This window comes from Callospermophilus lateralis, chromosome 11 (genome assembly GCF_048772815.1).
Source record: "Callospermophilus lateralis isolate mCalLat2 chromosome 11, mCalLat2.hap1, whole genome shotgun sequence".
Taxonomy (NCBI): domain Eukaryota; kingdom Metazoa; phylum Chordata; class Mammalia; order Rodentia; family Sciuridae; genus Callospermophilus; species Callospermophilus lateralis.
The window spans coordinates 17,277,121-17,301,624 of NC_135315.1; the positions used below are offsets into that span (position 1 = coordinate 17,277,121).

The 24,504-nt window shown below is 53.2% G+C and overlaps 1 protein-coding gene across 1 annotated transcript in view; it reads right to left on the bottom strand.

The window, feature by feature from the left end:
• Nucleotides 1-931: 931 nt before the first annotated feature.
• Wnt3 (Wnt family member 3) overlaps nt 932-24,504 on the bottom strand; it is a 36,954-nt gene continuing 13,381 nt past the window's right edge. The window contains exons 2-4 of the mRNA XM_076871311.1: nt 5,812-6,053; nt 2,010-2,275; nt 932-1,411 (exon numbers count right to left, since the gene is read on the bottom strand). Coding sequence (XP_076727426.1) covers nt 932-1,411; nt 2,010-2,275; nt 5,812-6,053 — 988 coding nt within the window. The remainder of the gene's footprint in view (nt 1,412-2,009; nt 2,276-5,811; nt 6,054-24,504) is intronic.

The following is a 24,504-nucleotide window of genomic DNA, read 5'->3' on the forward strand; positions in this document are numbered from 1 at the left end:
CGTGGTGACCTATCCTGGTGTCCTATGGGTCCGAGGGCCAGGGCATGAGGCCTCCCACGCAGACCACCTCTGGGAAGCTTGGGAACACAATCCACCAGCCTTTGATCCCTTGATTACTCATCGTAGTCACTCTGAACTTGAATCCCTCCTCCTCCCCATCATCATCATCCATAAACTCCATGAGCAGCGTGCTCCCCGCTCCACCCAAGCTTCAGATCTGTCAGGATACAGGCTTATCCGACACTCCCCACCCACCCCCCTGACATTGGAAGGGTTTATGTTTGTGCAAAAACTTGCCCTCTAAGTTCAAGGTAGGTACAAAATGATTCTACCCCAGTTAGAAGAAATTTCGGCCCACTATTTCAGGTATTTTAACCTCTTCATTTGATAGAAAGAAAAATGAGGCCCAAGAAGTAAAAGAACAGGAAGTTAGAAACAAAGTTGGGACCAGACATCAGGTCTCCCAGCTCCCAAGCCCATAGTGCCTCTCCTCTAGCTCCACAGGGGCTCAGTAACGATGGCCAGTGGCCAAGCAAAGATCTCATCTGGCTCATAATTTACTAATTTGTATAAGAGTTTTAATCAATTGCTTGTGGCCTACTTGGTTATCTGTGCTTTATATAATCCACCAAGTTGCTGCCCAAGAACCATTTCTACTGAAACTTGGGAAGTCCTGGCTCCTAATTTTGGCTGTGGGAACTTTTGTGTCTTGGGTAGCTCATAAACGGGATGGGCTGCTGGGCGAGGCGGCATATGCCTGAAATCCCAGTGACTCGGGAGGCTGAGGCAAGAGGATGGCAAGTTCTAGGTCAGTCTCAGCAACTTAGAGAGACCCTGTCTCAAAAAAATAAAAAAGGTTAGGGATGGAGCAAAAAAAAAAAGACCGGCAGCTCAAGTGTCCCCTTCCCGCCCCTGAGCCCTACCTGGCTCTCTACTTGCAGGTGTGCACATCGTAGATGCGGATGCACTCCTGGCAGCTGACGTAGCAGCACCAGTGGAAAATGCAGTGGCACTTCTCCTTCCGCTTCTCCGTCCTCGTGTTATGGCCTCGGCCACAGCAAAGCAGATCACAACCATCAATGCCATGGGAGGTGACATTGCAAGTCCGGTCCCTGGTGCCAAAGGAGCCCGTCTCTGGGTTGGGTTCACAAAAGTTGGGGGAGTTCTCATAGTAGACCAGGTCCCTCTCGGTAGGTGGCTTGAAGAGCGCATACTTGGCCCGGAGAGTCTCCACCCAGCCTCGGGACTCCCGGTGCTTCTCCACCACCATCTCTGAGGCGCTGTCATACTTGTCCTTGAGGAAATCCCCGATGGCACGGAAGTCAGGCTGGGCCCACCAGCAGGTCTTCACCTCACAGCTGCCTGACAGCCCATGGCACTTGCACTTGAGGTGCATGTGGTCCAGGATGGTCTGGGGAAGAGGAGTAGCAGTTGGCTCCCAAACTGACCCCATCCAGGAGCACCTTCCCACTCTGCCCCACCCACCCACATTCTCCCAGCCTCCTTTACTTCTCTGCGCCAGGAAGAGACTGGATGGGGGCTGAGGTATGGATCTGAAGGTTCTACTTTCCCTCATCACACCCCAAGCAGACAAGACAGTTCATTTCTCAAAGTGGTAGGAAATAGGAATTGTTATCTCCATGAAATAGAGGGGGACACTGAGGCTGGGTGCTTTGGTTACTAGCCTGGGGTCATACACCCACAGGAAAGGATGGAGGCAGAATTCCAAGACAGCTCCACAACTACACACCCAAGCTGGGGGTACTTGCTCGTATAGGGTGACCACACCTCCCAGTGGACTCATCTCCTAGAGATCAAGAACAGCCCAAGGAGGAAGGAGGGTGGACAGAATAGGTGCCTGTGGGGTGTGGCTGGGAGCCAAGCCTGGCCAAAGGGAAAGGAGAGCCAGATGCACAGGGCCTCTGAATGGGTCAAAGCCAGGCCAAGGGCAAGACTGGGGTCCCAGGTGCGATCCCAGCAGGGTTGGGGCGGGGGCAGCCGCGGCTCACCGTGCGGCCTGCCTCGTTGTTGTGTTTATTCATTGCCGAGCGCGCATCTGGCCTGTTCTCACGCGCGTCTGCGAACTCCCGGGACACTAGCACCCCGAAATCGGCGTCTTCGCTGCAGCCGCCCCACTTCCAGCCTTCGCCAGGTGGCCCCTTATGATGAGAATCGCAGCCGCAGATGGTGGAGGTGCCCTCGGCGCAGGAGCGCGTGACAGCGAAGGCCACGCCGGCTGAAGCGATGGCATGCACGAAAGCGGACTCGCGGGTGGCTGCGGGGAGGACGTAGGGAGGCAGCGCTCAGGTCCGAGCTTGGGATGCACCAGCCCTGCCTCCACCTCCCCAGCCAGGAGGAGGAAGAGGCTGGGGAGGTGGAGCGTTTAAGAGCTCACCAGCCGCTAAGGAAGAGGGAGGAACCGGTGCCCTTCCTAACCTCCTCTTTGTCTGATCCAGACCCTGTGGGTATTCCCAACTTTCCAATGAGCAACCTGAATCCCAGGGCCCCAAATGCTGCTATGAGGCAGAGCAGACTGTACAAACCGATCTCCTGGCAGGTGCTGAGGGGGTAAGGTAGCCATGCCGTCTTGCCCCTGGCCACCTGCCTTTCACCCTCCCAAACTCCAGACAAGCCAGCACAGTCCTAAGCCCTCCACTCCAGGACAGTTAGAGCCTAAACATACCCAAGCCACCCATTTCCCACCTGCATGTGCTTGGCAGACGTTTGAAACTTTGGCTGAGCCTCGGTTACAGTCTTTGTAAGATGGGTACAGCTTCTCCCTGCCTTCTCACCAGGACAGCGGGGGCTAGTGCGTCCGTCTTCCCCTCTCCCTTCCCTATCCCCACCCCAAAACCAAGGTTTTAAACTGAGAAGGTCAAGATCCTCCCATAACTAGGCACAGGTCAGTTACTCTGGCTCTGCCCCACGGGTAATTATCAGGGGTGACCCTTATTACAAGGCTAACCCTTTCAAATGTTAGGTATGCCCAAATGCTGCGCTTCGTGTTTGTTTTCCATTTTAATGCTCTTAACGCTACTTTATAGATTCGGACGCTGATGGTTAGGGAGGCAAAGGGCTGTTAGACTTGCAGTCCAACATCTCTCTCCTTGTAAACGAGGACCCTAGAGGGGGAAGGGGACCGGCAACCTTGCACAGGAGGCAAGACAGGAGGCCGGCCTCGGAGCCAGAACTCCTGCCTCCTTTCCTAGGCCGCGGCTACGGTCCAGAGTGCTGGGGCGATGGAGCTCCACAGATGAGAAGGTAGCCCTTGAAGCCAGTGCTGCCTCCCTGGGGCCCGACACCCTCCAGGACCACCTGCAGAGCAGGCGCCCGTCCACTGGCAATCCCACTGGCACCAACAGCTAGCGGGGAGTGCGAGCCCGAGTCCACACATTGAACCCGCGCCGCGACCGCGAACCCGACGGCCGCGGCATGGGACTGTGGGCCCCGGCGTCCATCCCGGCCTCGGGCTCTCCGCCGCCCCATCCCAGACCCTCCGGGCCTGGGCGCCCGCTGGGAGGGGGCCGAGGACGAGCTCGCGGGCGGGTGCCCCCGGCTTCCGGCGGCCCTCGGCCTCTCGCGGCGGCGGCGGCGCCCGGCCCGGGGCTGCGCTCGGTTCCCAGCCCCGGGAACGCGGGGGCGGCGGGGGCGGGGCGGGGATTAGCCTGGGAGCGGCGCTGACAGCCCCGCTGTGCCGGTCCCCGTCCGGCGGGGCCCGCTGGGCCGCTCAATCCGCCTTTGTTCGCGCGGTGTCACACCGCATTACCCGCATAATGCGGCCGCCGGGCCCGGGCTGCCGGGCCGGCCGCCACCGCGTAGCAACGGGCGGCTCCCGCGGCCGGGCCGCGCCCCCGGCCCCGGCGCGGGCCGCGCGATCCCCATTGAGCCGGTGGCCCCCGCCCCCGCTCCGCGCCGAGTGGCCAGAGGGCGTGTGAATGGCGCGGCGGCCGCGGCGGGCCCGGCCGGGGCGCGGCGGGGGGCGGCGCTCACGCCCTTTGCGAGCTGCGCAGGGACAGAGGCCTCGGGCTCCCGCGCTGCCGCCAGCACCGGGCGGCCGCCGACCCCTCCAGACCCTCCGGGCCGCTCCTCTCTGCCTTCAGCCGGAGCCCCAGGGCTCCCCTCCGGGCCGGCCCAGACCCTGGGCTTGCACTTGGCTGGCACCTACGACGCGCGCCCTGAGCAGCCGGACTCTAGGTTGCCTGGATCTCAAGGCGGTGGGCAAAGATTAAACCTTGGCTGCCCACATAGCCGGAGGCCGCGGGCTTGTCAACGGGTGCAAACTTTTTTTGTGGGAGGGCGGTGTTCAAACGTGGGGTGGAGGCAGGTTGGAGCCCGGGTTCACCGCCCGCGCGCCAGGCACTGGGGCGCATGGGCGCTTCCCGGAGACTCACCCCACCGCTTTCATCAAAGTCCCAGCATCTCTGACCTACACTCTTTGCCCCCGCAACACAAACCCGCCCTCTTGCAGTTTAGGGACGAAGGCATGTGCCAGACCCAAAAGCTCAAAGACCGCTTCTCACCGGCTAATGCCCGCAGCGGGAAGAGCAATCAGAAGGTTGGGGAGCGCGTCGCGACGCCAGGCTGTTTGATTAAGCGCTACCTGGCCCAAGGTGGGGCAGCGGAAGCCGGTGAGACGGACACGCCGGCGAGATGGGGATTGAAATGCAAGCAGCAGCCACTTGGCCCCAATTAGAGGCCAAACCTTTTATCTAAACAAGGAATAATTAGCTTTGGTAATAGAAGCGTAAACAGAATCATCATCCATTGATTTGCTAATTGCCCTCCTATCCGTGATATTAGCCAACATTGTGCCTGTAGGTCTGATAGACCCTGTGCACCTGAGGCACAGGTAAAGGGGTATTACACTCTAAAAATGGGAGTAGTCAGTCTCCCCACCCCCCATCCAGCCACTGGGCACCCTGAGGACTGGCACTCGGATACCTTTTCTTTCTGGTGTAAATGCAGCTTTCAATGCCTTCTTCTAAAAGGAGAGGAACAGTTTGGATGGAAAAACTCCAGTTGAACGGCAAGGCTCAGCTAGTTACTAACTTCCTGGTCTCTGCAATTCCTCCAAGAATTGCCCATCTTTTGCCCAGAGCCCGAGAGACCCAAAGGCCCCTTGTTGGGAGTAATTGTCCCATGCAGCCCTCCCTCCATTGAATTGGGACCCCCAAGTTCAATCTCAAATCACCTTACTCTTAACCACCTGAAGCACAGCCAATTAGAACCCCAGGTTACAAGACTGCTGGAAAGTTACCTAAAGGCCAGTGTGCCCATCGTGGTGGTTTGTGGGCGCATCTAGTTTGCAGGGCATGGGACTAACAGAAACTCTCAGGGGATACCTGGGGGCAATAAAATGTGCTCAGCACCAGGCAGCTTCCTCAGCTCCTGAGGCCTTCCCTGTGGGGTAGCAAAGCCCCACCCCCTCCCCAAAGGGGTATTTGCATAGCACTTAGCACAGCCTTAAGGAAAAGTCCCAAATGTCCACATCAAAGCCTGGAGTACCTGCTGTGCAAGACAGGAAGGAAGGCTGCAGGGTTTCATAGTGCCTGCCCTCAAATCTCCTGGATCCTGCAGCATCCGAGGGCTGCCCAGCCCCCAGCAACACTGGAGAAAGTTGTGGCGGGACTTGGAGACAGCTCAGAGGAGGACCCAACCCACTCCCACTTTCCATGGAGGCACTGGTCATCACCAGTTTTATTGCCTTCCACTGCACTCAAACCTGAAGCACCCTGAGGTAGGAGGGTCCTGATGCCTTCCACACCCCTCCCCGGAGCCTCACCCACCTCCCACCTGGCCTGGAGACAGTACCTTTGTCCAGGACGGGTCCAAAGATGGCCAGGCTGTCATCTATGGTGGTGCAGTTCCAGCGGCGGCCCCGGAACTGATGCTGGCATTCCTGGATGCCCAGCTTCACACCTTCGGCCACACTGGGCATGATCTCGATGTAATTGCGGCAGAAACGCAGTTGCTTGGGGACCAGGCCTGGGATGGAGCCACAGAGCAGAGGCTGTGAGCCCAGAGATGTGTACTGCTGGCCCAGGGCCAGTGACCTGTGGGCAGACAGAGGGAGGTAGCACTGTAGACACAAAGCACATGGCCCAGCATAGGCTTCACTTTATGACCCTCTGGGGTAAGTGGAGGAATGGAGGGCCTGTGGGCCTGAACTTAAGGCCCTAAGAAACCTGGCATCTGCATGTGCCACCTTTGGCTTCCTGGGAGCACACTCCCCTCAAAGGGCAGAGCTCTGATCCAAGCAATGTCAGCTCCTAGCATAGACATATCATAGCCACAAAAAGGACCCTGGAGTGGAAAGATGGGATTTGGGACCCAGATCTGGACCCATTTTCCCTGACAGGTGTGGAAGGGGTCTGACTCTGCGCTCTTCTGGGAATTCAGAATTTGAGGGCCACATGGAAACTTCCAGAGATTCCTGGAAAAGAAGCCAAAACTAAGGAGAGGAAACCGCAGAGGCTCATTTGACCCCAATTTATCTCTGAAAAATCAAAGAAGCATCAGTCCCAGCAGGGAGTCAGTACACATGTGTACGTGTACACACACACACACACACACACACACACACACCCCGCTGCAGTGCTCCTCTTCCCTAGAGGCTGCATGCTCAGCCTCACTCCTGCCTGTGACTCCCCAGGGAATACAGGACCATCTTTCCAGTTCCCTGGAAGTTAATAGTGTGCCACCTCTCCTCTCACCTGGGCTATTTAGACCTCAGCTCTCACCCAATACTATATGACATGAATCAAGCCACCTCAGTCTTTGCCCCTCATTTTTCAATCAGTATCCTGTCAATCTCTCGAATTTCAGAGTCTAGTAGGGAAGGGGTGGATGGGCAAATAGAATATATTAGAAAGCCACGGAACTGTGGGAATCTCCACCATTCCCTCCCCCAGCACAGGAACAGCAGAAACGACATTTTGAGGGAGAAGCAAACAATATGATGAGGAGGTCTCAGTGTGTTTCAAGGTCAGTTGTGATCATTCATTTGTGGTGGGGACAGAGTGAGTAGGAAGAAGGAGCAGCCAGGGGTCATCTCTTCTTTTGAGTCCAACACCTACCAAGCCTTGAGAAAGGGGGTCCAGGGGAAGACTCCAGGGGTGGGTCAGGAAAAAGCACACAAAAGCTTTCTGGGCTTGGCACCAGGAAGAACCCAACATCTGCCACCTAGGGACTCTTGCTATGTGCCTGGCACTCGAGATGCAACAGATGCGGTCAGTTCTGGAGTGAGAGGAGCATTCCCTCTCCCAGGTGCGGAAACGGGGCTTCGCAGAGGAACGGGCTCCCCCAAGGCATTTTGGTGCCAAGTCTGTGGCAGCTCCGATTATGCTGTTTGCCGCCTTCCCCAATCCTTCCCTTGACCTTGGGCTAGCTCCTGGTTTCGGTCAGTTGACAGAGACTCTAAGGGAAGGGGCTCTCCAGGACCCCAGAGGTGTGCGCCCATCTGCCCTGGGCTGCCTCTGGGAGAAGCGGGCCCCCAATTATTTCACTGATTTAACTTGGAGGAGGAAGCCAGGGAATGAAGTCTGGGAGTTCAGATGGTGGCCCTGATGTGATCTCAACCACTGAGCCCTTCCAGAGAGAAGAAAGGAGGAGCCAGACGATGTGGCTTGTCATTGATAATGGCTAATTACCGACTTCCTCTGTGCCAGGCTGAGCCCTTTCCTTGGGTAAACCTCATTTAATCCTTACAACAACCTAAGACAGAGTAGGGTCATTGCGAGCAGCCCTGTTTTCACCGACGGCTTAGCCCAGACCACAGAACAACTAGAGAGTCATGGAACCTGAGAACAGTATGTAAAGTGAAACAAGCCAAACTCAGAAAGTCAAGGGTCAGATTTTTTTTTTTCCTCATATGTGAAAGCTAAAGAGGAGGGGAAGAAAAGACAAATGGGGGGATCTTATTAAAAGGGAAGGGAAGGCTGGGGTTGTGGCTCAGTGATAGAGCGCTTGCCTCGCATAAAGTGGGGCACTAGGTTCAATCCTCAGCACCACATACATACATACATACATACATACATACATACATAAATAAATAAATAAAGGTATTGTGTCCATGTACAACTAAAAAAATAAAAAAAAATTGAAGAGAGATCAGTAGAATTGAGGAAAGGGACTAGGGGGAGGGAGGAGAAGAGGGAAAGGGGAAATCTTGGGGAATGATATTGACCAAATTATATTACACTGTGTGCACATAAGAACATCAAAGTCCACCTTTACATACTACTAATGCACCAATAAAAAATGTGGGGGGGAGAAGAGTCACCCATTGGAACCCAGCTGCCTGATTCCAAAGACCCGAGGGCAAACCGCTTACCACCCTGCCTCTTGGGTCCTGAGGGCTGAGGATGGCCTTGGGCCTACCTGTCTGCACCATGGGCCTCAGCCCTGAGCCCACACCTGAGTAGGGGAGCCCAGGTCCCTGATGGGCATGTGGCCCATGCAGCACTTGACAGGGTGCTGCAGGTCATCCTCCCCCGCCCCATTTATAGTAATAACCAGAGCAATAAAATATCTGTGGTTTGTCGTGTGCCCACCTTGGGCCAGACAGTTTTGGGTGCTTGTGTTTGTTGCCTTATTTGATCCTCACTAGTTGGTGAGGTGGGAATGTCAGCATCATCACCATCATCCCATTTCATAGATGAGGAAACGGAGGCCAGGGAGCTAAGTAATCTGCCTGGGTCTGCAGGACTGTAAAGCACCAGAACTGAGCCTCCCTCCAGTGCTTCAGATCAAACCCATCCTGGTGCTCCTGACCAGCGTGTCCAGTGTCCAGCCTGCCCTGCAGGGGCAACTGGCCATCACTAGAAAAGAAAACCAAAGGAGGGCTTGGGGTAGTGGGCTTGGCATAGCACCGTCTCATAACTCACCATCCTGAGTTGTTTTCCCTCTTCCCTCCGAACCTTGCTTCCTTCCTACTGCCCAGCTCCAACTAACTGTGCGCCCAGGAACAGGCTGCCACAAGTCACATCCAGCCTGCCACTTCCAGCCTGCTCATCTCAAGCAATTCCCTCTCCATGCCTCAGTTTCTTCATCTACAAAATAGACCTAATGGGGGAGGAGTGAATGGTAGAATCCAGTGCCTGGCACATAGGAAGCCCTCCAGAAACCGTGGTCAGTTACTGTGTGTCCCTGCCTTGTCACAACCACATTCTTCCCATTAATAAATCTCTGAAATCAGAATTTCCAAATCCCCTTCCCACCTTCCTTGGGAAGGACACCCTGGATCAAAGCAAAGGCCCATCCCCAGCATCGCCGCCCTGACAGGGCTGGCTGGACAAAGACCTTCATGATCTGGCTGGGTGTTAAAGGTAAACCAAAGGGCAGGGGCATGAGGACATTTCCAGGATGCTCCACTCAAAAGTTCCAACTCGGATCTGGACATCCTGCCTGTAATTAGCAAGGGCCTCTGGGGATGGAGATTTAGCTGTGGCCCACGGGATTGATTTCTGCAGGATCACTGCCTCCCCAAACACGCGCCACCCCTGACCTGAGCTCCTGGCCACACACTGCTGGGTGTGACATTCTACCTCGGCCACCTCTGGTTGCCATTACTGAGGCACACGTGCCCCGGGGGAGAGGAAACACAATGAGCCTCTTTTGCCTCAAAGCTTCCTACCCTACCGTGAGGGGCTATGATCAGATTCACCTGCTGCTTCCCACCTCCCACCTCCGGGGCTTCACCACCCCAACCTTTGCACCCTTTGGGCAAACACCTTCCCCATTCTTCAAAACCAGATTCCTGGGTCACCTCCATTCTAAAGACTCTCCCAGGCTCCCAGCCAGAAGTAACCTGTCCTTGTTCTGTAGGTTTTCTGTTCCACGTTCAAACCTTATCACAAAGTGCTCAACTGATTTCTTTCCAATTTCATCTGCCTGGGCTAGTGGAACTGCCCCAAGGATAGGGAGGGGTGTGTCTCCTTGGCCAAGCCACACACACACACAAACACACACACACACACCCCAGCACACTTGGCCTTCCACGGGGCTGTGCACGTGATACCCACTTGCTGATACTCCAGAAGGAGAGGAACGTGCCCCCTACTCCCCAGGCTCCAGGCATCCGGAGGTGCCACCTACACACAGGACGAGACTCCCCAGTGCCGTTAAGGAAGTCCCAAGCTAGGATCTAAGATGATGGCCAGGCTCCCAAGGGAGCTGAGGACCTGCCTGGCACCAGCAGCTGGTGAGGGGGAGGCAGAGGGCCCTGCCAGGCCTTCCCAACTGGGCCACGAGCTATTTATACCCAGCCCCTGCTCTGCCCTGCCCAAGGGCCCTGTGGCCTTTCCCTTGGGACAGCTCATCCTCCACCCCAACCACCCACCGCCCAGCTGGACCTAGGATGGACACAGGCAGCCAGGCAGATGGGCAGCAGGTGCCAGCAAGCCACAGGCTGCTGCTGGAGACCTCGATGCTGACCTCCACGGTGAAATGGCCCCCGTCAAATAGGCCAGACTTAAAACATGTCCCCTGGCCTTATCAGACTCCTGTCACCCCAGTTCTTTGTCACTACATGGAGGACACCTTCTGTGGCCAGAGGGCGGAGGGTGGGTCTGCCCGGTGAGCACAAGGCAGAGACAAAACGTTTAACCAAACAAGTCAGGTGGGCGCAGGCGTGGGATTGACTTGCACTTACAACATGGAGTGAGACACTGAGCAGAACCCCATGGTGTCCACACTGCCTGGCCTGACGCTGGCATTGCTGACACAAGATTCTGCGTCTTTGAGCGGTGAGGGCATGCTGGCCAAGCGTTGCATGAGCCACGCACTGTGCTGCTGTCACCACACTCCGCTCCATGACCCGTGAAGGTCTGGAGTCCTTTGCCCACCTGGGTAGCCTCCCCTGCACCCGAAGTTGGTGGTTTTTTAAAAAATACTTTCTATATGCTTGTTTTACCTTAGGACCTTCCAGTATAGAGTTTTAGAGATTGGAGGGACCCCGGGGGTCATCTAGTTCAGGTTCTCTCTTGTTTGTTGGCCATTTGTTTCCAATGGACTCATACCCAACCACCCTCCTCGCCCCTGTATGGAAAACAGATACGAAGAGGAGCCCTTTTCTCAAAAAGTTGAACAGAATTATCATAGGGCTGGGGGTGTGGCTCAGTGGGAGAGGGCCAAGACCCAGATTCAACTCCCAGCACTGCATGGAAAAAGAGGACGAAGAAGAAATCATCATAGCACTAGGTGTGGTGCTGTGCATCCGTTAATCCCAGTAACAAGAGGCTGAGGCAGGAGGATCACAAATTTGAGGCCAGCCTAGGCAACTTAGCAAAACCCTGTCTCAATAAAACAAAAAACTTAAAAAAAGGGGGGGGGGTGCTGGGGATATAGCTCAGTGACAGAATGCCCCTGGGATCAATCCCCAATCCCACATACCCACACAAACATAGAGTCCAGCAATTCCATATCTATATCTATATCTATAGCTACATATTTTTTTCAAAGACCTGAAGATGGAGGCCCTGACAAATACTTGCACGCTAGTACTCAAGCTATTCACTGTAGCCAAAAGGTGAAGATAACCCGTGTCCATCAACAGATGAATGGAACTGCCGTATATACACGTGACAGAACTGTATTCAGTCATAAAAAGGAATAACGTTCCAAAATACGTTACAGCACAGATGAACCTTGAAAATGTTGAGTGAAGTAAGCCAGGCACAAAAGGACAAAGATTGCATGACTCCATTTGTATGAAATGTTTAGAACAGGCAAATTCATAAGACAGGAGGAAATCAGAGGGTCCCAAGGACTGGGGGAAGGCAGGGAGAATAGAGTTTCTGTTTGGGAGGATGACAAAATTCTGGAAATAGAGTGATGGTTACATAACCTGGGGAAGTACTTGATGTCACTGATTTGTATACTTACAAAGAAAAAGGAAAAAAAAAAAGAGGGGTGTCTACCTGGATCCTTCAATTTCCCTCTTGGCCCCAACCTAGGGCCCCTCTGCAGATTACAATTTGAAAGCCTAGGATCAAGTCTAATCCCTTACTTCTCTACATGGAAAAACCGAGGCCCAGAGAGGGCATGTCATTTTCCTGGGTCACACAGCTGGCTATGGAGAGAGCAACAATAAAAGTCAGGATTCTCAAATGATATCCAGGCTCTTCTTCCTGCAACATCCTCCCTCCCTTGGGGCAGATGACACCCTTCTATGACCCACCAGGCTTCTAACCTAGGGGATGATAAATACTTCTCAGAAGCTTCTCTAGGACTGGCACAGAGTGGACGGAGGTACCACCTGAGGTCCCTATATGGATAGGGGTTTAGAAGGTGGACCCCAGGGCTGCAGCCCAGAAAGATTCCAGGGCTCCCCTTCTTCTTTCCCCAGTCTTGGGGTGAGCTCCATGGCCAAGCGGCCACCCATGATGTTTTTCATGGAATCAAGGGCACCATGCCCTCTCCTTTTCCCACAGGGAGGCCTAACCATCTCTGCCAGCGCCAAAGAGAGGGCACCATAGATTCTAATCCAAAGACCTAGTATCTCTTAAAATCACTTCTTAGGTGGTAAAGGGGAGGGGACTGGAAACCACTCCTTTGTGGTCACTTGTCTCTCCTGCAGTAACCATGCTGTTTCCCCAGGCTCACGGTGGCCCGCCCCGACCCCCGTGTGCTGTGCTCTACCCGCTGGATCCTAGGCAATCCTGAGCAGAGGCCCAACCTGCTCCTGGGTCCAAAGGGACTCCATCCTGACCTGGGACAAGATGGATACTTCCAAAAATGGGAGAAAAGTCTTGAGGAATCAGCAGGAACTAAAGAGCCAAGGTTTAGCCTTGGAACTAAGGCCACACTACCTTTCCACTTTGGTCAAGAGGCCATTTAGAGATGGACGAGCTCAACAAACTCAGGGATACCCATGTCAGTGGGGCAGGGAGGGCGCTGGGCCTGGTGGACCCTGCAGCCTCCAGCTTCTGGACGTCCAAGGAGCTGAAATGCAGCTTGGCTAGCTGCCCCTGACACTAGAGGCCCCGGGCCTGGTACTTGGACAACTCACTCTGGTGCCTTGGCAAGAAACCTGTGAGAAAGTGAGAAGAGGGAGCTGACTCAGGTCTCCCAGGCTGCCTTCCACTGGTGCTGTCTGGAGCACAGGTGGGCCCTGGGTGTGTCGAGCACAGGTCTACACCCTTCCTGATAGCTCAGTAGGACGGAGGGATCTGAAAACGATCTCAAGGGTGGGAGTCGCTTCTGAGCCAAAGGGGCTCATGAGGTTCTCTGGTCTGGTGGCCCACAGAGGGTGTCCTCAGAGAACCAGAGGTACCTCAGGACTCTCTGATGTGCGCTGTTGGCTTATTCATTCCACAGTCACAGAGGGGCCCTCGGGTTGTCCCTGTCTCTGGCAGGAGGCAGGAGGGAAGAAGGAAGGAGAGCTGAGCTAAGGCAGGAGCAACATCAAGGCCTACTGAGCCACAGGGCCCCAGGTCTCCTGCTGGGGTCCCAGCTCCATTGAGTGCTAGCCATCAGACTGGGGCCCAGCAAGGACAACAGACATGTGCCACAAATGGGAGGGCCTGGCCTTGGAGAGCAGGTTAGTCTTTCTTGATGAACACATTCACTCACCGTCTGTTCACTTGACTGGCACTTATTGAGTGATGACCCCGAATCTGGCAGAGCTCCAGGTGCCAGGAACATGGGGATGAGTGACGCCATGCCCCAGGAGGCCCAGATCTGGAGGCATCCGTCAGGAACAGACCAACCGACTTTGGGGGAGCACCTAGTAGGTCCAGGCACTGTGGGTGCCATCAGTGAGTGAGAAAGAATCTCAAGGCTCTTGTCACTTACAAGCTGAGTAACCGCCACACTAAGAGGGCACCGTCTCCTGGAGGGGCCCCTATTGCCAAGATCAGGAGCAGCTGTAGAGCTGGTGAAGGTGGTCAGGGGTCCCTCAGGCACCCCCAACAGGGGAACAGCCTCAGGCCAGGAAGCAGAAAAGGGAGCAGCGGTTGGTCCCCGCCCCCCACCCCACTGCCCCAGCTACCAGCTCCAGCCATACAGAGAAGCAGAGGAGGGGGAACGGCTAGAGAGGGCGGGGTACACCAGTCCTTCTGGCAGCCCTTGAAGCTTCCCGAGGCGGACTTTGGACTATTGATCTGCTAGTCACCTGTGAAAAAGGACAAAGGGTTGGCACTGGAGACCAAAGGCTGGCAAAGCTGGGAGTCCTGGTCCTGGCAGCACACTGCAAGCACACAGGGGCCCAGATGTCACTGGTCTGGGGCGAGCCAATTGTGCAGCTGGGCAGACTAGATTCTCAGAACAGTGGCTTTGGGAACAGAGAGAAAGCCATCAATTAGGATCAGGGACACAAGAGGGAAAAGAAAGTGTAATGAAGGCGTTGAGTCAGGAGGACGGGGTGTCAACCAAGGCTGGGAACATAAGAAGCAAAGCAGTTTTTTTTTTATTTTTTATCGTTGTTGTTTGTTTGTTTTTTGGTTATTTTAGTGCTGGGGATGGAACCCAGGGCCTTGAGCATGCAAGGCAAGAGCTCTACCAACTGAGTTATAGCCCCAGCCCACGAAGCAGTTTTGAGAACAAAGATGAAAGGAAGTTTGCAGAGTCACCTGCAGGCACCTGTGTCCAGACAGTGGGGAGGGGCAGAGCTACAGCCAAGAGGAAGTCAGAGGCTGGACATTCAGAATGGGGGATTTTTGACCAGAAGCTAGAACCGAATGATACTCAGGCCTGATCTCCCTTTGGACCCCCCGGGGACGCTGTGCCAACTGGAAGTCGGTGGGGCAGCAGATACCACATGCCAAGGCAGAGAGGCCCTGGCAGGCTGGCCCAGCCTCAGGGGCTGAACCTCACACCGTGGACCAGAACCTTGGGCTAAGAGGTGGAGAGAGTACCCCTGAAACTCTGCAGGAGGCACAGTTAGTGTAACCCAGCCCTGTTTCCTGGTATTCCTGACAGGTTCCCAGGGGACACACAGTCAGTGTGCAGTCACCCTGCCCTTCCCTTCCTCTGCTCTGTCCCTCTGCCACTTTATATCCTCACTGGGTGAGAGTCTGGCATGTCCTAAACTGTTAGTCCTCGGCCAGTCCTCCTGTGGGGACACCTCTCTGACTACAGCCCTGACTTCTCCCGACCATGAGCTGCCCCAGTGCCCTCTGGCCTGGGGACCAGGTTGCCGTCTGACCCTTAGGTTGACTTGGTTGAACTCTGGGCCTTTGGGCTTTGCCCAGCCCTTCCTGGGGGGTTTCACCCTGCACTGTGTCACCAAGATCACCATAAACATGACAGGAACAGGAAGGCAGGGGCTTCAGGGAAAATGGAGGGAAAGAAGAATATTCCAGACCAGCGGTCACAAGCATGAAGAAAATCAAAATAAGAAGCCACTCCTTCCTGTAGGGGAGCAGCCTGTGAGGACAGGCCACGGGAGCCTGTTAGGGGACAGCTCGCCCTCCTGCCCTCCCTGGGCTTTCCTGTGGACCTCACTGGCCCTGCTGGCCCAGGGACATGTCCTGTGAGTGACTCCCTGTGTCCCTCAACTTATAGAGAGTCCCTTTCAGGGCCAATGGGGCCCTTAGAGGAAGCCATGTACCCCCCAGTTCCAGAAGGGTCTCAACCCCTGGCAGGAAGAGAAGGGCATGGGCAGAAACCCCCCACCCCCTGCCCACAGCAGGAGGCGCTGGTCACAGCCGGCCTCTATCCAGGGGAGTCCCCCAGGCCTTTCTTTGGGAAGCAAAGGGAAGGGAGGGTGGAGTGGGGGGCGGCAGCCCGGCTGGAATGCTTGGGCTTCTGCTCTCCGCATCTCCATAACAGCTCCCGGCCTGGCCTGCGGCTCCTGAACTGATAAGATGAGACAAGGTGGTCTGAAAAATGTTGAAACCTGTGAAATGTTTAAACCTGTTTTTTGTGGTGTTGTGAGCATGAAGCTCCCCCTCCCATCTCACAGGAAAGTGGAGTTAATCAGAGTGGAGCAAGGAGGGAGAGAGGGACTGTCCCCTTTGGCCAAATTAGGGGGTGGGGGTAAGAGCAGGATGGTGGGCCCAGGGGAGGAGGGAAGGAGGGTGGGACCTGGGGGAAGAATGGGGAAGGGGCCCAGAGCAGTAGTAGTGAAGGAGAAAGACTAGGGAAAGGAGGAGGAAGGGGCTCTGCCTGGTCCCCCACAGGGACCCCCTGAAGATCCCCTATACCACAAGCTAGAGAGAGCTTCCAGAGGATTCACCCAGACTCAACTGGGGGCAGAGAAAGGGCAGCCCAGGCTGTCTGGAGGATTGAAATGGCAGGGCCAGGAGACGCCTCATACCCTGGACGGGCAGAGGGTCTCCCTGGGAGATGCCAAGACCACATCTGTTCAAGCATGTATTGCGGACACAGCTCCCAAGGTGCAGGCCAAGAGCTGGTGGGTTTCTCCACTTTGTCAAGCAGTCCACAGGTGAGCCCCCCACTCCCACCCCCCCCACCCCCCCCACCCCCCCGCAGCACCGAGCAGGCAGAGCTCTTGCCTCTGACCTGCACAGTCAGGCCTCTTTACAGAGGAGGCACTGAGGACCAAGGACATGCTCAGGGTCACAACATTCCTGGCCGTCAGTTTTGATGACTCTCTCCTAGTTTCCTCCAATCGAGTCCAGTCTTTCTAATGGAGAGATGCTGAGCATTCCAGAAACCCTGGTAGGACTACATGTCTCATTGGGTACAAGTAAGTAGGCAAAAAAAAGACCTGTTGAATAGAAGTCTCTGCCTGAGCAGGTTTTCTTGCTGGCCTCTGGCTAGCTGAAGGAGGGTAGGTAGGACATAGAAGGGGCCTGGAAAGGCACCAGAAGGCTTTTGTAAAGGCCACACATGCCAGTTATTCCATCACAGCTTTGAAATGGCAAAGATGGACAGACCTTGGGCACCATCTAGTCCAGTTTCTTGTGGGGAACTGAGGCCCAGGTGTTTTTCATCAGGTTAGAGGTCATGCAAGGGAACAGCTCAGGTGTCCAACTCCCAGCCAGAGCTCTATCTCCTTCACGTGGACAGATCCTTCTGGAGCCCTCCCAGACCTGCCATCTGAGGACTGGGGCTTCATTTAGTACTTGCATGTTATGTTATATGCTGAGGGGAGAAGAGCTGGGAGAAGGGATTTCAGAGAACTGACATTTGATCTGGGCTTTGAAGTCAAGTTCAGCTTAGACATTTTTTTTTTCTCCTTAGACATCTTTGTTGCTTTGCTTCCCACTCTACCAACTGAAGTCTAATTTAAAATTTTCCTAAACCCATATTTGCATCATCTTTAGCTCATTTTAACTTTATACCACTTCGTGGCCCTCCAGTTCTTGAGTTATATATGGCAGGAGTCAGTCTCCCATTTTACAGACGAGGAAATGAGAGCCTTACAGGGTCAAGTTCTTTTTTCTGAAGTGCCAAGTCTGCAGGTTTCCAGGTCAAACCCAGAACCTCACATAGGTGAGGCAAGCACTTTACCACTGAGCTATAGCCCCAGCCCCATCTCCAGCTTTTATGCCTACCTCCGGGATAAACTTACGTGCTCAATTGAATTGTCCGTTGACTCTTTCTCCACTAAGGAGGAATCTTTTGAGAGGAGAAATTCCTTCATTCGTGTGTAGACACTGAGCTGGGTGCCTGGTTCACCAATGGGTGCAGGACCCTGTGAGGGCCTCCCTGCCTCTTTTTGCAGTACTAAGTGGCTCCACCCAATCACCCCGGCCTCTCTTCATCTCCCAGACCCTGTGGGCTGCCACCCTATCAGCAGGCAATGTCCTGCCTGGGTCTTTTTACACACCTGCTCTTTGGTCCGGAAATCCTTTGTTTCTGAGCAGCCCAGTAGAACGCACAGAGAACCCTACTGCTTGGTTCCCCAGGGCTCCTCAGAGGGCCACCAACCTGCTGTGTATCTTCATTTACACTGGGCCAGGCCCTGTGCTGGATTCTGGGAGCCAGAGTTTTGTGTGGGGACACTCCTGGTCTCACAGGAGCTCCCAGCTTCAAGAGAAGCCTTCGAGCTGTCTGAGATGGCCCATCCTCCTCCCCTAGGAGACCTAGATGCTGCCTGCCCTGCCTCAAACCCAGATAGCAGTGACCACCAGGGCTGGAGCCCCGAGGACCTCACCTACCCCTACTGTCCCACTCATTCCCTTACACTATGCCTTCTGAGGGATCAAGGATGCTCATTGACCAGGGTCAGGGAGGCAGGTGGTGAGCTTCAGCAGCCAGACCACTCAGGGTGGTTTTGAAAAATCCAGACACCTGGGCTCCAACGCCAGACCTGCTGGACCAGACCATCTGGGGAGGAGTCCAGGAAACTGGCTCATTAAAAGCCTCCCCAGGAGTGACAAGGGGATAGGAGGTGACGCAATATGAGGTACCCAACGCCCCTATAAAACTCACTAGCCAAAGATGTTTAGTCTGACTCCAACCCACTCGGAGAGGTCACCTTCAGTTATCAGGACAAGTAACGAATAGAGGAACAAATCAAATACACTGTGGGGAAGCAGTTGGCTCATTTCAGAAAGGCAGACATTCTGAAAGACTATAGGCCGGAACTCTTCAAACCACCAGCGTCATTTTTAAAGCGTTGGGACACAGGGAGAAGTGTTTTGGAGTAAAATGAAATTGAGACATAACAATCAAATAATTGGAACCAGTTATCCCCCCATAAAGATATGGGGGATAACTGCAGAAATCTGAATTTCTTTTTTAATATTTATTTTATTTTTTAGTTTTAGGTGGACACGATATCTGTATTTTACATTTATATGCTTCTGAGGATGGAACTCAGTGCCTCCTGCATGCTGGGTGAGCGCTCTACCACTGAGCCAAAACCCCAGCCTGGAAAGCTGAATTATTAAGAATCGTTAATAATTTCCTGGTGATCACAGGTGGTCAGGGATCATCCTTACATTTTGGAAATTCGGGGATCACCCCTATCATTTACTTTCAAATTGTTCGGCAAAACAAACTCTGTGTACACAGGTGTAAGTATTCTGAGGAAAGAGATTATAGCAATACTTAAAAAAAAAAAACAAAACAAAACAAAAAAAAAGCCCTGCCAAAATATTTGAAAAACCGCACCAGGAAATGTCTATCTGATTCCTCCTGTATCATCTTTTTCTAGTTGTCGTCGTTGTCCTTAATATTACAGTGCTGTGGCTCTGAACATGTGACCTCCAGGCATGTGGGGCAAAGGCTCTACCACTGCGCCACATCCCAGCCCTGGTTAACGCTTTTCAGAAGAAAACTTTGGAGGACATCCACAAAACCTCTAACTTGTAGGGACTTCTAATGGCACCCGCACAGGCTCGAACCCATGGCCTCGGGCGGTGGCCGACTCGCTGGCCACCACTAGGACCCGGGGCGGCCCCAGCACCCACAGCGGCAGGTGCGTGCTGCAGGAGTTGGAGGCGGCGGCGGCGGCGGCGGCGGGGCTGGCGGCCCGTGGGGGTCCGAGCCACACCCCGCGCTCAGGGCAACGTTCCGCTCCCTGCCTTTCAAGGTGGGTATTTCCACCACATTCCCAGGAGGTCTTCCTTGCGCCTCGTCCCCCCACGGCGCTGGGACGCAGGTGAAGGCAGCCCTGCTCGGCACCTGGACTTCCCCCGCCCTCCTTAGGGAGGCTCCACGCAAGTTCAAAGCGCTGGCTGCCCTCCCTCCCAGCCCGTTCCCGAGCGAGCCTCAACATCTTCCTTCGCACCCCCGCCCCACCCCCACCCCCAATTCATTAGTCCCCGGGCCCTGTCGCCAGTTCCTCTGCAGTGTTTCCTCTGCGATGTCCCTACATTCACACCCTCTGTCCTTTCTTCTCAAGGGGACTCCCTGTCGCTGGTGCTGGGTTGTAAAAGCAGCCACTCAGAGGCTCTTAGGACCCAAGCCTCTGCAGACCCAAGCAGGACTTCATTATTCCAGCCCTCAGAGGGACCAGTCACCGGTTCTGGGAACTGTCTTGGCTGAGCTTAAAAGTAATGCCCACTCTCAAAACCGATTTAAATGGTCTAGGCACCCGGTGGTATATGTAGCCCCTCCATTTTAAGGAGCAGGCGAGGTTGAGAAGCAGCACCCGCGGTCACAGACAAGGCTGGAGCCCTGCCCACCCACACCTGGGTCCTCAGCCTGGCCTCTCCTGGCTGCCTCCCCTGCTCCCAGCACCACTGCATCCTTTCTAAATAGCCAGGTCAGCCCTTCCTTCCTTTTCCAACCCCTGGTGTTTTCTAGTTCTCTTTCTCCTGGCCTCTCCATCTCCATCTTTACAGCCACAGCAGCAAAATGTTTTTGATCAGCAGCACATGAGCAAAAAGTGTTTGGGCATGCCCCTCATTTACATACACGTAGGTATAAATCACACACAGGCCTCTGTACTCATATTTTATGTGCATTACAAAATGCACACTACCATCCATTGGAAAGACAAGATAAAAAATAAATTTCAAAAGAAATCCTTTTCTCCACCAGTCCAAGGCATTGTCTGGTGACCCCCTGCTCAGGCCTTTAATCTTCCCTTCCTCCTGGTTCTCTGGGCCTTCTTTTCCTTCCTCCCTGATTTTCCCCATCCCGTTTTCTTAGCCTTGCAATGGGACCTATATGCTTGTGAGTCTAAGAAACTCTGAGCAGATCTGCAAGATGCCGGAAGATGCTCTCAGGGTTCAAGGTCTCAGGGCTTCTTCCCACTGAGGTACCACCTCTCTTTCAGTCTCTTGCCCATCGCCACTCCCCCAACCCCACAAGACCTCTCCTTCCCTCTGGCTGACCATAAAATGGTCCCTTGTTCTTGCTGAGCCCTTCCTGTCCACTCACCTCCTCCCAGTGGGTTCTCTCACCTCCTACTCCCTCACCTCTGCCCACTGTCATCCCAAATAGCCAGCATATCCCAGCAGAGGGCTGGTGCCCCAGAGAGTTTCTGTTTTCAGTCTCATCTTTATTCATATTCATTGTAAAAGTAGGGGGGCCTTTCTTCTGGGGTAAACACACTTTGGGTAGGAAAGACAAATCAACACCTCTCTCTTTCTCTCTCTCTCTCTCTGTCTCTCTCTCTCTCTCTCTCTCACACACACACACACACACTTAAAATCAAAGTTTGTGATTACCCATTTTTGTACAAATGGACTTACTTTCAACATGAGGGTCAGAATATCAGCACAGACTAGCCAATTACTCTCTCAGGGATCGCTCTGGCTTGAGGGAAGGCCAGAGTCACCACAGGCAGAAGGAGGTGCCCACAAAACCGAGGGAGATGAGGTAATGGGGGCACCTTTATGGAGACACTCAGAGCTATAAATGAAATCCAGGGGAATACTTTTACAGGTACACACTCAATGGTGAATAAGAAAATATGGGGTGTGTTTGTAGTTAATAAGGTCATGAAGAAATTATTTATTGAACTCTGCTGTAAATAAGGAGTGAGGGAACCTATTTTCCAGGGCATTCAGGACGGCTGTTATTATTCCTGATAATGACTAACATTTATTGAGGCCTGACTACGTGCCAGTACCACGTAAAGCCCTCTACATAGAATATATCCTTTAATTAGCCAAAGAACCCAGTGACGTTATTATCCCTATTTGACAGATGACATGGGTTAGAGAGAACAGGAAATGTGTCTGGGGCCATGCAGCTGGGAGATGGTGGTGCTGAGGTGATTTCTGTGGGGAAGAGATCTGCCTGGGGCCTGTTGGTGAGGGCTGAGATGCTCAGGTTGCCCACTGGGCTAACAGCCCTGCAAATCCCAACCCCGGGGCCCCTGCCCATTGATCTTTCTATTTTTCAATGTGGGCACATATCTTCCCACTTGGTGTTTATTTCTCTGTGTCTCAGACAGAGCCAGACCTACACCCAAAGCATCCTCAGAGGAAGAAGAGACTCCTCTCCTACAGGTGGAGGAATTTGTGTTTGAGTCAGGGTATGTAAATTCAGGTGACCACAGAGAATTCCAGGGACAGGGATTCTTAAGACCTCTCCCAAGATGCCAAACCCAGCAGATGTTGATTAATGTGCGCATTGAGCTCCTAAGAGAGGTCAGTGGGATTGACGTCCTGTTCTGGTACCTTCCATTTTGCAGATTTTTCCCACACAGCCCCTTGTTTGGTCTTCTCAAAAGCCCAGAAGGTAAATACTGTTTCCCCTTCATAAATGAGGAAACTGAGGCTCAGAAGAGAACTCAAGTCAGGAAGTGGAGGCAGAGTTTGAGCTCATATTTTGTACCGTTGCTCTTTTGCTTTTTGGTCTAGATCCCATTCTCTGGTAATAGCCAGTTCATTCCAGCAGAATGCATTTATTTAGCACCCACTGTGTGCTCCGCACTGAACTGGGCATGATGGGGATACGAAGACATTTTCATGGGCCTCAACCCAGAGGAGGGTGTACTCTACCAGGCAGCAGGAGGTTAGCAAGGAGCCAGACAGCTTACAACCATGCTGGTTGAGCTGGGGAAACCAAGAGAAGGAGGACACAGAGCAGGATGGAGAATGGGTAGCCTTCAAAAGATGTGTTCTAGATTTTCATGCCCTCAGAGAGAGAAAAAAAAAAAAAAAAAGAAGCAGGGCACTTTGGAGACATTGACACAATGCAAAACACAAGGGGCACAGAAGGAAGGAGTCCCCCTGTCAAGCAGTGAAGTGGGGACTATCTGTGGGCCTGAAGGAAGTCCCCAAGACAGGAGATTGTCAGACTGGAAGGCATCCTCAGGGTCATCTGGCCCAGCCTATGTATTGTTCAGGGCACAAAACTAAGGCCATCCTATGGGGCTGAGGCGCCAACTGTGAGATAGAGTTCTTCCAAATCTCTGTGGAATTCAGACTTTCCTTTATGAGCAGAAACTACACCACTGTGGAGACCATACTAATAAAGACTTCAATACCTTAACAGGTTCTCACATAGTCAGACTTTTGAAAGACCAATCAGGCTACAGATTCCTGGGAACTCCTTCCCTTTACCAGCCTCCTTCCCCTAGATTCTCTGGCTCTTTCGGCTCATGAGCATCTTTACCTGGTGGGGAATCTTGCCTACTGACCTCACCTCCTGGGCAGAAATGGCAGAGGATCTGATGCTGATCAGGCAGCCTCAGGTGTCACCAGGGTGCAAAACTCAGTGGGGCCTGAACAGTCCCCAGTTTCTGACTGCCTCCTGGTGGAGGGGGTTCAGCTAGAGGACTGATAGACTGGCCGACAGCATCAGGCCTAAGTTTGTTAGTTCAGCTCAAGTCCCTCTAGGATGGAGACTCTGGACTGAGTTAGTTCACATAGGAGGAATTTAAAAAAAAAAAAAAAAAAGTTGAAATGATCACAGCCTGGCTGTTGAGAAAAATAAGACCCCAAGGACAGAGTAAAACATGAAAGACACAGAAGCATCTTCTAGACCACATTTTCCAAATGGGTGAGAGTTCATACCTAAGGGGAAGAAAAGGTTCACTACTTTTGGAAAATAAGTTAACCAAATGAAAACAGGGGTCAGTCACCCCAACAATCCCCTCTGTGCCCTAAGATCCCAATGAGCGCAGTAAGCACCAAGAGACTCCCAAGAGCAGGTGGCAATTTCTAAATTTATTTGACCCCAGATCTTTTTTTTTCTCAGCAGGATTACATGAGACCGATGTTGCAAGTCACACACTTTGTGAGGTCACACTCTGACCCAAAAGGTATGCAAAAGAGCCAGGAGAGCAGAAGGGAGGCTGGGAACAGACCCAGGATGATGGCAGCTCTGAGCTGGATTTTTGAAAAATCCTGGGAAGGTCATGGTCAGGTGGAGGAATGATGGAATCACTACTTAGAAAACAGTGTGGCATCCACTTGTGAAGAGGGGCACCCACCATTTACAAACCCCATGACCCACAGGTCTGCTCTAGGCAGGAACAGCTCTCCCTCAAGTGCACTGAGAGACACATGTCCATGAACAGGATATGGACCAGACAGATGGTGGAATATTCTGGTAATGGACTATTATATATTTGTAGAAAACGAAGGAACGATAGAAAGATGCAATAACAGTGTGAAACTTTAGAACTCTAACGCAGATAGAGAAAAGCTAATCACAGAACACCACATACAGGAAAACTCCATTTCTTCAATGCTAAAAGTAAGCAAAATAAAAAATACATTCTTTTATCTTGGAAAACTATTATTAGTTTTTGGACATTTATTCCAGATTACTAAGCAAAAGAGCAAATGTGCAAAATTCAGGATGTGCTCACATCTGGGAGGAGGTGGAGGCTGGGATAGGGAGGAGCTCATGGACAGACACAGGTATTCTGGTTCTTCAGGACTGGGAAGGTCCAAGTTTTCATCTTGTTTTTATATCCTATATATGGTGTGTTTACTTGCTTGTGAGTGTCAAGTATTATATAATAAAAAATATTTTTAGTCATCTTGGAGGAGAGCAGCTGGTGTCTATAGAAGGTGCATATCAGCCATCCACCTGCATGCCCTTGGCCCTTCCCATGAAATTCCTCCTTGCAGGTCAGCAGGCCTCTCTCACCTGAAAGATGGATGCACATAGTGACCTGGGCCTCCCAGAAACCCCTGCCAGTCTTACTCACTCAGCTTGGCAGGGCTGAAATGGCCAGTG